The 14,820-nt window shown below is 34.1% G+C and overlaps 1 protein-coding gene across 7 annotated transcripts in view; it reads right to left on the bottom strand.

Annotated features, from left to right (window-relative positions):
• Nucleotides 1-14,820, bottom strand: part of PPFIA2 (PTPRF interacting protein alpha 2) — a 552,369-nt gene that overhangs the window by 215,590 nt on the left and 321,959 nt on the right. For all 7 annotated transcript variants that reach the window (XM_003405226.3, XM_003405230.3, XM_064283784.1 and 4 more), the window contains one exon: nucleotides 6,116-6,280. In XM_003405226.3, the coding sequence (XP_003405274.2) occupies nucleotides 6,116-6,280 (165 nt within the window). The remainder of the gene's footprint in view (nucleotides 1-6,115; nucleotides 6,281-14,820) is intronic.

Raw genomic sequence — 14,820 nt, 5'->3', positions numbered from 1 at the left:
GATCCTTTATATCTCTGTAATATAATATGCACATTTTCATTTGGCATTTAGGACCTAACTTGAAAAATGATTTGCCTAAAAGCAAAGAATTCTGAAAACTGTTGTCTAATGGTCATATACTTTGCATTAATTAGAGGGATTAGATTGTTATTGAGGGATTGGAAGGTATTTAGTTCCCAGATACCAGAAGTTAAATCATTATATTTTTTAACACCAAAACTCTGCTTATTTTAGTGTGAAAATAATGATTTACAAATATTTCATATATAAGTGAAACTCAGTTTCTTTGCTTTTTGCTTTTTCAAAATGTATAAAGATTGTGCTGTAATTCAAACTTTTTTTTCCATATCTACACGTATGCTCATTATTAATTTTATTGAAAGTAAAAAAATTCAGGGAAATGAATTAAAATGAATGACTACAGCTCTTAAATTTTCTTTAAAAAATCAATAAGCTATGAAGTTTAACTGAAGATGCAATTCATCTTGATTTTTTTGATAATTTATGAATTGAAATATATTTTCCACGGGAACATTATAGCATTTTTTACAGTGGATATGTACTTTAATACATGATTATATTTTTATAAGCTTTCATTTTTTAATTCATTGATTATATATTAATGAATGGTATTTTCTTTTTCTAATAAGACTTAACTGGGAGTATAGGTTAAACATGAAATATATGAAAACCCAGGTTCATAAAAATTTTAAAGTTAGATGTATAACAAACATTCTTTTCCAGCTACCAAACAAACAAAAAGGCTATCTCTTATTACTCTGAAATCTAATTAGGATTTTTTAATAAATATCAATCATTTTTCCAGGATACTCTAATAATAACTGGTATATATTTAGTGACTGGGTGTACTTAACTCCTGAAATACATCTTGAATAGGCAAGAAATATAACCTAGTAGACTTTTAACATGAATTATATTTAGTTATGCTCAAATTCTCTGAAATTGGTATTACATACACAGATGGATATTTGATACCAAAGACAATTACACAGAATATTTCATGATCTTTAGATGTGCTGATAGACTGTAATATGGCTGAGCTGTTCGATAAAAAAAAAAAAAAAAAAAAAAACTCTGTTAGGTTTTTTACTAGGTTAGATAAATACCTAATTGTTTATAAAAGTGCATAGAATTGTGCTAATTATAACTGAGTGAGAGCTACCTGGAAGGAAATCTCTGGTGACTTGACTTACTTGGGGTATACTTTTCTATGAATGGCTTTGATATATGCAAAAGAAGCAAATATTCCAATGCCGTGAAAATAAGTAAGATATGTGGAATGATACACACAATAGAATTCCTAATAGGCATGCTTGACATTTAACAGGAATGACTACAAAGTTTTACAAAGTTATGCCCACTTTGTAAAACACCAACAGTAAAATATGGGTGTTCTGAAAAAGTCTGAGGAATCCTTGTTGAAGAAAATAACAATATGAAGTGATCTAATCATAAGCTAATGGTCTGACTATACCCAACATTGAACAGGTCACACTTAGACAGCTGTGAAAAGGTTAAAGTATCATATTTTAAAAGATACACTCTTACATTGAAATGTTTCTCAGAGAGTCATTCAAGTCACATAAGGAGTGACTGAAATTAGACTGTACTGTAAATTAAAAATATCTTCCTTTCTTTTGCTAAACTGAAAGTCCTAGAAAAAGTTCTAAACTCTTTTCTACTTACCACTAGGTAAGCATTTATTAGCCTCATTATATTAAGCCTTCAGAATGCAAAAATTATCAACATTATCAAGCATGATGAAAATGAAATCACCTCCCAGTAAATTCAGAACGACCTTTTACAAACTGAGATTATATTACCCATGAAGTAATTATATGTTTAATCAAAGTTATAAATGTAAAATTGATCATTGCAAATATAAATAGTTATATGAATGCTTTATTTGCATTTACATGAGGATGAATTACTCTTTGTGTATTTAATTCCTGGATAGGACTCAGCTGAATGCAACCTGTAAGCTTCATATTGCCCTGATCTCTGCTGACCTTAGTAAGGAAAAATATGTCCTAATTATCTTATTTTTCTTCTTGGGTTTAGTGTTCTTGTAAAGCTATCTAGGCATGCTTGATATGCCATGAAAAAATAATAGCTATTTTTTCATAAATATGAGTGCACAGTTGATAACCAGGACTATACTTATTTTTTCTGATTTATATACAATTGAACCATTTCCAGTTAACTTCTTGTTGTCTATATAGTCTTTAAACTAAAATGTATTGATTCCTTATATAGAGAGCTATAATGTAATCCCCAAATATGTTATTTATATACATCTAGATTTTCCTAATTTCTAATTTCAGCTGGCCCATCTATTTTTTTTATAATGATATGAAAAATACTACAGAGAAATTTTTTTTCTTTATTCAAAAGATGTTCCAAGGCTGCAGACATTTTTATCCCTAAAAATAAAAACAAAATAAATCCCCCAAAATGACAAGTGCATTGAAAAGAAACTTTGATGGAAGAAGCATATTTCCCAAATTGAAACAGGTATGCCAGGGTTTCATTTTGGGAATTATTAATCCTATAACAAAATATCTGTGTAGAATTCTCCTTAGACCAGAAGTTCAAATCCACTTTTTTATGCTGTGATATTAGATGATGGAAACATCTGTGGAGTACATCTATATTTATTATGATTTAGGGCTGTACTTCCCATATCTATCCAGTATGCCTGCTTTTAAAAAATAGTCAACGTTATCTGAGTGACAGCAAAACACAGGAATAGTTTTCATTTCCTTTAGCTCACATAATTTGTAAACATTGAAGAGTGATGTCAAAATGACTATTGGTCTTTGCTCATTGTGAAACATGTTCTACTGCAGTGGTCCCCCCACCTGTAAATAAGGACATCTATAAAGAAGGCTGCCGATTATTGTATTTGTCCACAGCTATGCTCAATCTTTTGTAGTTTATTTAGCTCTTCATGTATTCTAAACTCTCCACGGTAAAGTTGGTAGTTTCTTGTCCCCAAGTCATGATTAATTACATCTTCTTCTGATCTTCTATATATTCTAAAAAGAATATCCATAGAACTTAAGTTTGTATATAGTAATTGCTGTTTATATATCTGTCTTATCACCCCACCCCATCCTTACAAATCTATGAGTTTCTCTTAGGTAGGGAAATTGTCTATGAAGATGCTTAGGCACATAATAGGCCCTCAATAACCAAATGAAATGCCATTTAAAATAAGCAAGTAGATCAGAAGGGATACCAATATCTTAATTTAGCTTGACAGTTTTATCTACTGGTGAAATTTGCTCATGTTAAAAATAATAACATTCACTAATACTCACAGAGCACTTTTCATATGCTAAGCACTGGCTAAAAGCACATTTAACCCTCACAAGAACTCTATGAGGTAGTTACTGTTATTCTCATTCAAAGAAGAAGAAACAGATACTTGGAAAAGTTACGTCACTTTTCCAGGTCCAATTCAGAGCTAAATGCTCATAATATTTTGCTTTAGGATGTTCAGCATCACTAAATTGATAATCAATTCATTTGCCCCTAAACTCACCAGTGTCCAGGGTACTTCTGATGAATTAATAAATACTATTACAGCTTCTGGGGGCCATATTATAGAATACTTCATTTAGTTATTCTAAGCTTGATGGGCTTCTTTATATAGTAAACTGTTCCTATAGTCAGTACAACAAACATTTTCTTCTTAAATCTATTAACACTTAATCAGGTTATTTGTCTTAAATACTGTCTATTGCCTTCTATTTTGGTAAATAATCCTTCTTTCACAAAAGCACTGCTTACTTAAAACATCCAAAGCAACACATTATTATATACCTCCACTCACGTCATTCAAAACTCTTAAATGTTCTCTGAATAGGCCATGCTCACCTTATAGCTCTGTACCACTTTACATGTTGGTCTTGTTGCTTCAGGTATCTTTCTATGCTTACAAAATTTCCTCATTCCTTAATACCCAATCTGTGAAGACATTTCAGAATCCCTCTTCACTCAAGCAGAGTTAATTACAACCTTTCCCGTGAGTCCATATCACATTGCATACACAGGTTTTTGCATTGTCTGTTATTGACATGTGAATCTCCAGCACTAACTGCAAACTCTTCGGTGGCAAGGAAAATGCTTTCTTCATTTTTGTTTGTCTATTATCTCCCAAGGAGTCTGATACATAGCAGATAGTCTATAAATACAAAGTTTCACAAGTTCTTAACCATGCTATGGTGTAATAAGAAGGGACTATACTAAAAAAAAAAAAAAAAACTTTTTTTTTTTTAGTTTTATACCATGAAACGAAACTTTGGTGGCATAGTGGTTAAGAGCTATGGCTGCTAACCAGAAGGCTGGCAGTTCAAACCCACCAGGCACTCCTTGAAAACCCTATGAGGCAGTTCTACTCTCTCCTATAGGATCACTACGAGTCTGAATCAACTCGATGGCAACAGGTTTTTTTTTTTTTTTTTTTTTTGGTATAACGTGAAATTTGACATTAAATGATTATGTGATATATTGTATTTAGAAGAGGTCTCTATTAAATATTCATTTCTGTTTTATTCAAAATTGTTCATGAACTACTTGCCTCTCATGACTAGAAAGAAAAAATAAGATACAATTTTCTTCTTAATAATGTATAAGACAGAATTATAATTATCCTTATATACACACTCCACATAGTTTTCTGCTCTAAGAACATATGAAATACTGATATATATGTATATACATATACATGTTATATGTAATTATATATATGCACATCTTATATATATATCAGTATTTCATAATTAATTGTACATCTGATATATATCTGTATAACCGATACAGAGAAAATACCAAACTCGTGCCGTCAAGTCAATTTCAACTCATAACAATCCTATATCAGTATTTCATATGTATGTATATAATTATAATATAAATTTATATATATTATTACATAATATATATAAAATAATATAAATATAATTACATACATATCTGAGATAAATATATATGTACATATCAGTATTTCAGATGCTCTCCTGAAAGTAGGGGATTATGTAGAATGTGTGCATAAGGATAATTGTAATTCTGTCTTATACATTATTAAGAAGAAAATTGTATCTTATTTTTTTCCTTTTAGTCATGACAGGCAACCAGTTTATGAACAATTTTGAATAAAGCAGAAATGAATATTTAATAGAGATCCCTGCTATATATACTTTTTTTCTGCAATTTCCTCTCTTTTTTTGGGGGGGGACTTCCTCATATATATATCTGCAAAAGTGTCTGCGTGCTTAAAAAGTAGAAATAACTGGGAAAATAATCCTTAGTGTGGAATTTAATCTCAGACATTGTCAGTTACTTTATAATAAAGAGGCCTAAATCCCACTCTACATAGTACTAAAGCTTTCTTAGTTTTTTTAATTCATTCTTTGAAAATTCATAAAATTGAAATCACATCAAAACCCTTACTAATCTTCAAAGGATATTTTCATCACATTGTCTTATATATGTCAAGAGAACTGATTTGAGCAATAGCTAAGAGAAGCTTACAGCTACTTTTAAAAAGATGTAAAAGAAGATTTTTCTATTAATACCTTATGCTATTAATGTAGAGACTCTTAAAAATGTGTATGTATGCAAGATATTAGACACCTAAAATAATATTGGATATGTCTATTATAAATCTCTTAAAGTACAACTAATATTGCACTTCAAAGTCTGTCTAATTTTCCATTGTGATCTCCTATTTTGACATCTATAGATATGTATTTCAGAGAGAAAGAGAAAAAAAAGAAGAGAAAAACAGAGAGACTGACTTAATATTAAACTTCAACTGGCTATCTGGAATAGGGCCATAGGAGCCATAATAGAAGTCAAACTCTGATAAGCCACAGATTCTCCGTGTTTAAAAAAAAAAAAAAAAGTAATGTTACCAATATACACATAGTAACCCAGTTGCATTTTTTTTTAAACAATCTTCACAGAACTCAAGTGTGTTGCTCTGAACTGACTTACTTTAGGAGCCAAGCGAGTCAACGAATGAAAACATTGTACCTGATGCTGACGACAAATGCAAAGTTAAGCTTGAAATCTTTTGTCCATACTGTACCTTTTCATCCAAGGCCTTGTGGTGTTCAAACAAAGATTTCAGTGCTTTGAGAACCTCAACTTCGCTGGACACTCCTGAGGGGGACTGAGCTTGTCGTTTCACCACTGTCATTCTTAGTGACCTTTCATGTCGTGACACAAGGCACTCCAAATGCTCCAGTAACAGCTATTGGGTTTAACAGAAAATGAAATTAATTCTCTTATGGATACTAGTTGCTCAAAACCTATAAATGACTCCTACCTTAAAATATTACAGGCTCACATAGCATCCAATGATAATCTTAGATTGTATAGGTTATAGGAAAGAAACACAAGCCTAAGTCTAAGCCAGAGTTCAAAAAATACATTAAAAATAAGCTCCATTTTTATCATAAAACAAGTTATTGAAGTTAAAAATATAATGTAAATGATATGCATTCCTTTAGTAAATGTGAAAATTTCAGTATGGATTCAATAGAAATAGATCACTTGACGTAACATGTGTGATCCAATATGGCAATTATTAAAGAACACTGCATGTTGCATAGTGATTTTTTAAGTGAACAGTATTCACAAGTCAATTTTTTTTTAATTCATATTTGGCCATTTAAAAAAAACCTGAATTGAAAGAAAATGAGCATAATTACCATAATACATGAAATTACAGTGATAATCATGAATGAATTAAATCATAATAAATCTTTATATTAAATTATAGAAAAGTATGTGCATCAAACTGAAGAGTAGTAACTGAGGTTTCCAATCGTCACTTTTGAAGAAGGGGTTGAGGAAATAATTTTTAAACTGACTTCTCTGCAGCCCTACGTCTCTCAGCGTAGCCTCTGGGGCCATGATAGAGGTCTGGGAAAAGGCCAGGGTTCCAGGCTGTTCCAGGCTTTACATTCTCTGAAATGATTCTTGTGTTGGGGTTTCATCTTTGTTTCATTTTAAAAAGAAGTTCTACTGCTAAAAACGTTACACAAAAAGAAAAAAAAAAAAAAAAAAAACTGCTGAGTTAAGTTGCTATCACTTATTAAGTCTTTTTCCAGACAAGAATCACATCTCACTGGTAAGTTTTGTAGGAAATATTTTCAGAAGAATAGCTCAAAGCATTGGCTGTCAACAAGTGGGTCTCTATATAAGCAAAATAAAGAAGAAAACAAGGCAGAATATAGAATTGAAAGAGGAAAATGCAGGTATAAAATACAGGGAGTGAAAGGAAGAAAACAATTTTAATTTTTCAGGATTTTGCCCAAAGCTTAATCTGCAAAAAAAAGAAAAAAATGGTTTTTACAATGCCAGTATTTAATTCAGTGTCACGTATCACTGCCATATTTCTTAGTGTTTAATAGGTTAATTTCTCTCATTCACTGTCACTACTTATGGCTCAAAAAGACAGAAAGTATTGTCCTATTATTTTCAGAAAAGAGTACAAATATCTGTGATCCAAAGACCTACTTAGAACAGCAGATAGGATTCATATTTAAGAGTGGAAAATAGTATTAATAGTCTTTCAGTATAAAGTGAGAGTCGAACAGAAGATTTCAAAGGGTGGCTCAAGAAGACTAAGTAAAGTATTATAATTACACGTGTAAAGATCTGGAATTAGAAAACCAAAAGGGAAGAACATGCTCAGCATTTCTCAAGCTGAAGAAATTGAAAAAATTCAAGCCTCAAATGGTAATATTGAAGATTCTACAGGGAAAATACTAAATGACACAGGAAGCATCAAAAGAAGATGTTACTATACCAAAAATAATTGGTGGACATTCAACCATTTCAGGAGGTAGCATATGATCAGGAACTGATGGTACCGAAGGAGGAGGTCCAAGCTGCACTGAAGACATTGGTGAAAAACAAGGCTCCAGTAATTGACGGAATACCGTTTGAGGTGTTTCAACAAACAGATGCAGCACTGGAAGTGCTCACTCATCTATGCCAAGAAATTTGGAAGACAGCTACCTTGCCAACCAACTGAAGGAGATCCATATTTATGCCTATCCCAAAGAAAGGTGAACCAACTGAATGTGGAAATTATTGAATGTCATTAATATCACACGAAAGTAAAATCTTATTGAATATCATTCTAAAGAGGCTGCAGCTGTACATTGACAGGTAACTGACAGAAATTCAAGCCAGATTCAGAAGAAGACATGGAACTGGGACTACCATTGCTGATGTCAGATGGATCCTGGTTGAAAACAGAAACTACCAGAAAGATGTTTACTTGTCTTTTATTGACTATGTAAGGGCATTTGAGAGGCGGGGCAAAAATGGCAGAATAGCCAGATGCTTCCTGCGATCCCTCTTACAACAAAGACCCAAAAAAACAAGTGAAACAATTATATTTATGACAAGCTAGGAGCCCTGAACATCAAATGCAAAGTTAGAAAACGGACTGAGCGGCAGGGGGAGGGAGAGACGGTTCAGAAGTGAAGAGGAGTTACCGGACCTGAATCACCAGAATCCCTCAAGCACCATTCCCAGAGCAATGGTGATGGGCTGGTGGTACTGCTCGGCCACAGTTTCCTCAGGGAGAAGCAGCCAGCCACACAATCTATTCACACCTCCAAAACCGGAGAAGAACGGCGCTCTTGGCAAAAGCTAAGTACTTGCGTATATTTTACCGTGCCCCCAGCCCCCAAGCCAGCTTCCGATATTGACTTCCCTAGGCCTGAGATATGTGGGGATGAGCACCCAGAGCCATTCTCAAGGCCTTGTAGCAGGAATAAATTCACAACTGGGGGAAAAGATAATTTGCCAGCTCCACTATCCAGAGGAGCTCAGAACAGAAGCAGCTCCTGGGCAGGCATAAATGGTCCATGGGCTTTGAATACTTTTCCCCTCTCCATGGACCTGTGTAGGCCTATTTCAGAAGAATAGGCCCTTATTAGCAGACTGCAACTGTTTCAGCAGTGCAGTGAAGAGGTGGGTGTTCATTATTTGACACCACTTTGCCTATTAAAGAGGGTCCTTGCCTACCCACATCAGGGGCCTAAGGACTGGTGGGTCCACTCAGGTCACCTAGCCACCTGCAACAGGGGTCCAAGGATAACTGGTACCTCCCAGTTCTTACAAACAAAAGCATTGGGTGCCCATGGTTCATCTGCAGAATCCCCCAACCTGTATGATCTAGGGAACATGGATGCACTTTCCTCACAGATATTCGGGGGATGTTTCTCAGTCCCCTGCCTTGTTCAGAGTGTGAACCCCTGCTGCAACCAGATACACGGACCTACACCAATCACCTCTGCCTCTCTAAGACTGTAGGACAGAGCCTGTACCACACACTTGATGATTAGCTACCTGGACACCAGAGGTGAATTCATACAAGAAAAGAGAATGGACTCCTAGACTGATATACCTGATAACAGCTCTAGCCATCTGGTGACAGGATGTCAGAGCTTCAAAGGTGAAAATAATCAAGCTACCTCACTCAACCACCCCAAGAGCGCATATCAAAACAAAACAAAGCAAGAAGTTAGGATACAGTAAGCAAACATAAAATAAACTAATACAATAACTTATAGATGGCTCGGAGACAACACTCAATATCAAGTCACATAAAGAAACAGACCATGATCACCTCAACAGGCTCTCAAAACAAAGAATCCAGGGATCTTCTTTTTTGTAGATGAGGTTGCCTTCCTGGAATTACCGGATACAGAATTCAAAAGATTAATATACAGAACTCTTCAAGAGATCAAGAATGAAATTAGGAAGGAGATCAGGCAATACATAGAACAAGCCAAGGAACAAACAGATAAAGTAGTTGAAGAAATTAAAAAGGTTATTCAAGATCATAATGAAAAATTTAATAAGCTGCAAGAATCCATAGAGAAACAGCAATCAGAAATTCAGAAGATTAACAATAAAATTACAGAAGTAGACAACTCAATAGAAAGTCAGAGGAGCAGAACTGATCAAGTGGAAGGCAGAATTGGTGAAGATAAAGCACTTGGTACCAATACATTTGAAGAAAAATCAGATAAAAGAATTAAAAAAAAAATGAAGAAACCTTAAGAATCATGTGGGGCTCTACCAAGAGAAATAATCTACAAGTGATTGGAGTACCAGAACAGGGAGGGACAACAGAGAATGGTTGAAGGTTTGCTGGCAGAAAACTTCCCTGACATCGTGAAAGATGAGAAGATATCTATCCAAGATATTCATTGAACTCCACATAAGGTAGATTCTAAAAGAAAGTCACCAAGGCATATTATAATCAAACTAGCCAAAACCAAAGATAAAGAGAGAATTTCGAGAGCACCGAGGGATAAACAAAAAGTCACCTACAAAAGAGAGTCAACAAGAATAAGCTCAGACTACTCGGCAGAAACCATGCAGGCAGGAAGGTAATGGGATGACATATATAAAACATTGAAGGAAAAAAATTCCAGCCAAGAATCATATATCCAGCAAAATGTTCTCTCAAATATGAAGGTGAAATTAGGACATTTCCAGATAAACAGAAGATTCAGGAATTTGTAAAAACAAAACCAAAACTACAAGAAACCCTAAAGGGAGTTCTTTGGTTAGGAGATTAATAATATCAAGTATCATCCCAAGACTAGAACACTGGGCAGCGCAATCAGATGTCAACCCAGACAGGGAAATCACAAAAATAAATCAAGATAAAAAAATGCTCACAACAGTGAAGCAGTGATGTTATCATGTAAAACAAGACAACATTAAAACAATAAAGAGGGACTAAGAAATGTAGTCATAGATCTTTCATATGGACAGGAAGACAAGGCTATAAAAAGAAATAAAAGTTAAGTTTAAATTTAGAAAAACAAGTGTAAATATTAAGGTAACTACAAAGGAGACTAACTATCCTACTCATCAAAATAATATACAAGAAAAAAATAGAGACTCAGCAGAAACAAAATCAACAAAAATAAATAAGAAGAAAAGGCAATATAAAGATAAACTACTCAGCACAAAAAAATAAGTGGGAAAAATAAACTGTCAACAACACACAAAAAAAGACATCAAAATGACAGCGCTAAACTCATAAAAAAAACTCATACCTATCTATAATTACGCTGACTGTAAATGGACTAAATGCACAAATAGACAGAGGGTGGCAGATGAATAAAGAAAATGATCCTCCTATATGCTGCCTACAAGAGACACACCTTAGACTTAGAGACACAAACAAACTAAAACTCAAAGGATGGAAAAAAATATATCAAGCAAACAACAATCAAAAAAGCGCAGGAGTAGCAGTATTAATTTCTGACAAAATAGACTTTAAAGTTAAATCCACCACAAAGGATAAGAAGGACACTATATAACGATTAAAGGGACAATACATCAAGAAGATATAACCATATTAAATATTTATGGACCCAATGACAGGGCTGCAAGATACATAAAACAAACTCTATCAGCATTGAAAAGTGAGATAGACAGCTCCACAATAATAGTAGGAGACTTCAACACACCACTTTCGTTGAAGGACAGGACATCCAGAAACAAGCTGAATAAAGACATGGAAGATCTAAATGCCACAATGAACCAAATTGACCTCATAGACATATACAGAACGCTCCACCCAACAGCAGCCAAGTATACTTTCTTTTCTAGTGCACATGGAACATTCTCTAGAATAGATCGCATACTACGTCATAAAGCAAACCTTAGTAGAATCCACAACATTGAAATATTACAAAGCATCCTCTCTGATCATAAGGCCATAAAAGTAGAAATCAATAACAGAAGAAGCAGGAAGAAGAAATAAAACACTTGGAAACTGAACAAGATCCTGTTCAAAAACAACTCGGTCATAGAAGACATTAAGGATGGAATAAAGAAATTCACAGAATCCAATGAGAATGAAAATACTTCCTATCAGAACCTCTGGGACACAACGGAAGCAGTGCTCAAAGGTCAATTTATATCAATAAATGCACACATACAAAAAGAAGAAAAGGCCAAAATCAAAGAATTATCCCTACAACTTGAACAAATAGAAAAACAGCAATAAAAGAAATCCTCACGCACTAGAAGAAAGCAAAATAACAAACTGGAGCAGAATTAAATGAAAAAGAGAACAGAAAAACAATTGAAAGAGTTAACAAGACCAAAAGCTGGTTCTTGAAAAAATTAACAAAATTGATAAACGATTGGCCAAACTGACAAAAGAAAGACAGGTGAGGAAGCGAATAACCTGAATAAGAAATGAGAAGGGTGATATTACAACAGACCCAACTGAAATTAAAAGAATCACATCAGATTACTATGAAAAATTGTACTCTAACAAATTTGAAAATCTAGGAAAAATGGATGAATTCCTAGAAACACACTACCTACCTAAACTAACACAAACAGGGGTAGAACAACTAAATAAACCCATAACAAAAGAAGAGATTGAAAAGGTAATCAAAAAACTCCCCCCAAAAAAAAAAAAAAAGCCCTGGCCTGGATGACTTCACTGCAGGGTTCTACCAAACTTTCAAAGAAGAGTTAACACCACTACTACAAAAGGTATTGCAGAGCACAGAAAAGGAAAGAATACTCCAAAACTCATTCTATGAAGCCAGCATATCCCTGATGCCAAAACCAGGTAAAGACTTCACAAGAAAAGAAAATTACAGACCTATATACCCCATGAACTTAGATGCAAAAATCCCCAACAAAATTCTAGCCAATAGAATTCAACAACATATCAAAAATAAATAAATAAATAAATCGCCATGACCAAGTGGGATTCATGCAAGTATGCAGCGGTGGTTGAACATTAGAAAAACCATCAATGTAATCCATCATATAAATAAAACAAAAGACAAGAATCACATGATTTTATCAACTGATGCAGAAAAGGCATTTGACAAAGTTCAGCACCCATTCATGATAAAAAGTCTCAGCAAAATAGGAATAGAAGGAATATTCGACAACATAATAAAGGGCATTTATAGAAAACCAACACTCCACATTATCCTAAATGGAGTCTGAAAGCATTCCCCTTGAGATCTGGAACCAGACAAAGATGCCCTTTATCACCACTCTTATTCAACATTGTTCTGGAGGTCCTAGCCAGAGCAATTAGTCTAGATAAAGAAATAAACAGCATCCAGATTGGTGAGGAAGAAGTAAAAGTATCTCTGTTTACAGATGATATGATCTTATACACAGAAAACCCCAAAGAATCCTCCAGAAAACTACTGAAACTAATAGAAGAGTTCAGCAAAGTATCGGGATACAAGGTAAACATACAAAAATCAGTTGGATTTCTCTACACCAACAAAAAGAACATCGAGGAGGAAATCAGCAAATCAATACCATTTACTTCAGCCCCCAAGAAGATAAAATATTTAGGAATAAACCTTACCAGAGATGTAAAAGACTTATATAAAGAATACTACTAAACACTTCTGCAAGAAACCAAAAGAGACCTACATAGTAGAAAAAAATAACTTGCTCATGGATAGGAAAACTTAACATTGTAAAAATGTCTATTCTACCAAAAGCCATCTAGAGAGACAATGCAATTCCCATCCAAAATCCAATGACATTTTTAATGAGAAGGAGAAACAAATTACCAAGTTCATATGGAAGGGAAAGAGGCCCTGGAAAAGTAAAGTATTCCTGAAAAAGAAGAACAAAGTGGGAGGCCTTACTTTACCTGACTTCAGAACCTATTATACTGCCGCAGTAGTCAAAACAGCCTGGTACTGGTACAACAACAGATACATAGACCAATGGAATAGAATTGAGAATCCAGACATAAATCCATCCACATATGAGCAGTTGATATTTGACAAGGGCCCCAGGAAAAGACTCTCTTTTTAACAAATTTTGCTGGCATACCTGGATATCTAACTGCAAAAAAATGAAACAAGACCCATACCTCACACCATCCACAAAAACTAACTCAAAATAGATCAGAGATCTAAATATACAATCTAAAATGATAAAAATCATGCAAGAAAAAATAGGGGCAATGTTAGGAGCCCTAATACATGGCAAAAACAGTATACAAAACATTACTAACAATGCAGAAGAGAAACTAGATAACTGGGAGCTCCTAAAAATCAAACACCTATGCTCATTGAAAGACTTCACCAAAAGAGTAAAAAGATTACCTACAGACTGCTAGAAAGTTTTTAGCTATGACATTTCTGATCTCTAAAATCTACATGATACTCTAAAAACTCGACTACAAAAAGACAAATAACCACTTTAAAAAATGGGCAAAGTATATGAACAGGCACTTCACTAAAGAAGACATTCAGGTAGCTAACAGACACATGAGGAAATGCTCAAGATCATTAGCCATTAGAGAAATGCAAATCAAAACTACAACGAGATTCCATCTCACTCCAACAAGGCTTGCATTAATCCAAAAACCATAAAATAATAAATGCTGGAGAGGTTGTGGAGAGACTGGAACACTTGTACACTGCTGGTGGGAATGTAAAATGGTACAATCACTTTGGAAATAGATTTGGCACTTCCTTAAAAAACTAGAAATCAAATTACCACACGGTCTAGCAATCCCACTCCTTGGAATATATCCTAGAGAATTAAGAGCGTTTACACAAACAGATACATGCACACTCATGTTCATTGCAGCACTGTTTACAACATCAAAAAGATGGAAGCAACCAAGGTGCCCATCAACAGATGAATGGATAAATAAATTATAGTATATGCACACAATGGAATATTATGCATCAGTAGAGAACAGTGATGAATCTATGAAACATTTGATAACATGGA

Source organism: Loxodonta africana, chromosome 4, assembly GCF_030014295.1.
Source record: "Loxodonta africana isolate mLoxAfr1 chromosome 4, mLoxAfr1.hap2, whole genome shotgun sequence".
Taxonomy (NCBI): domain Eukaryota; kingdom Metazoa; phylum Chordata; class Mammalia; order Proboscidea; family Elephantidae; genus Loxodonta; species Loxodonta africana.
This window is presented reverse-complemented; position numbering and strand designations above follow the sequence as displayed.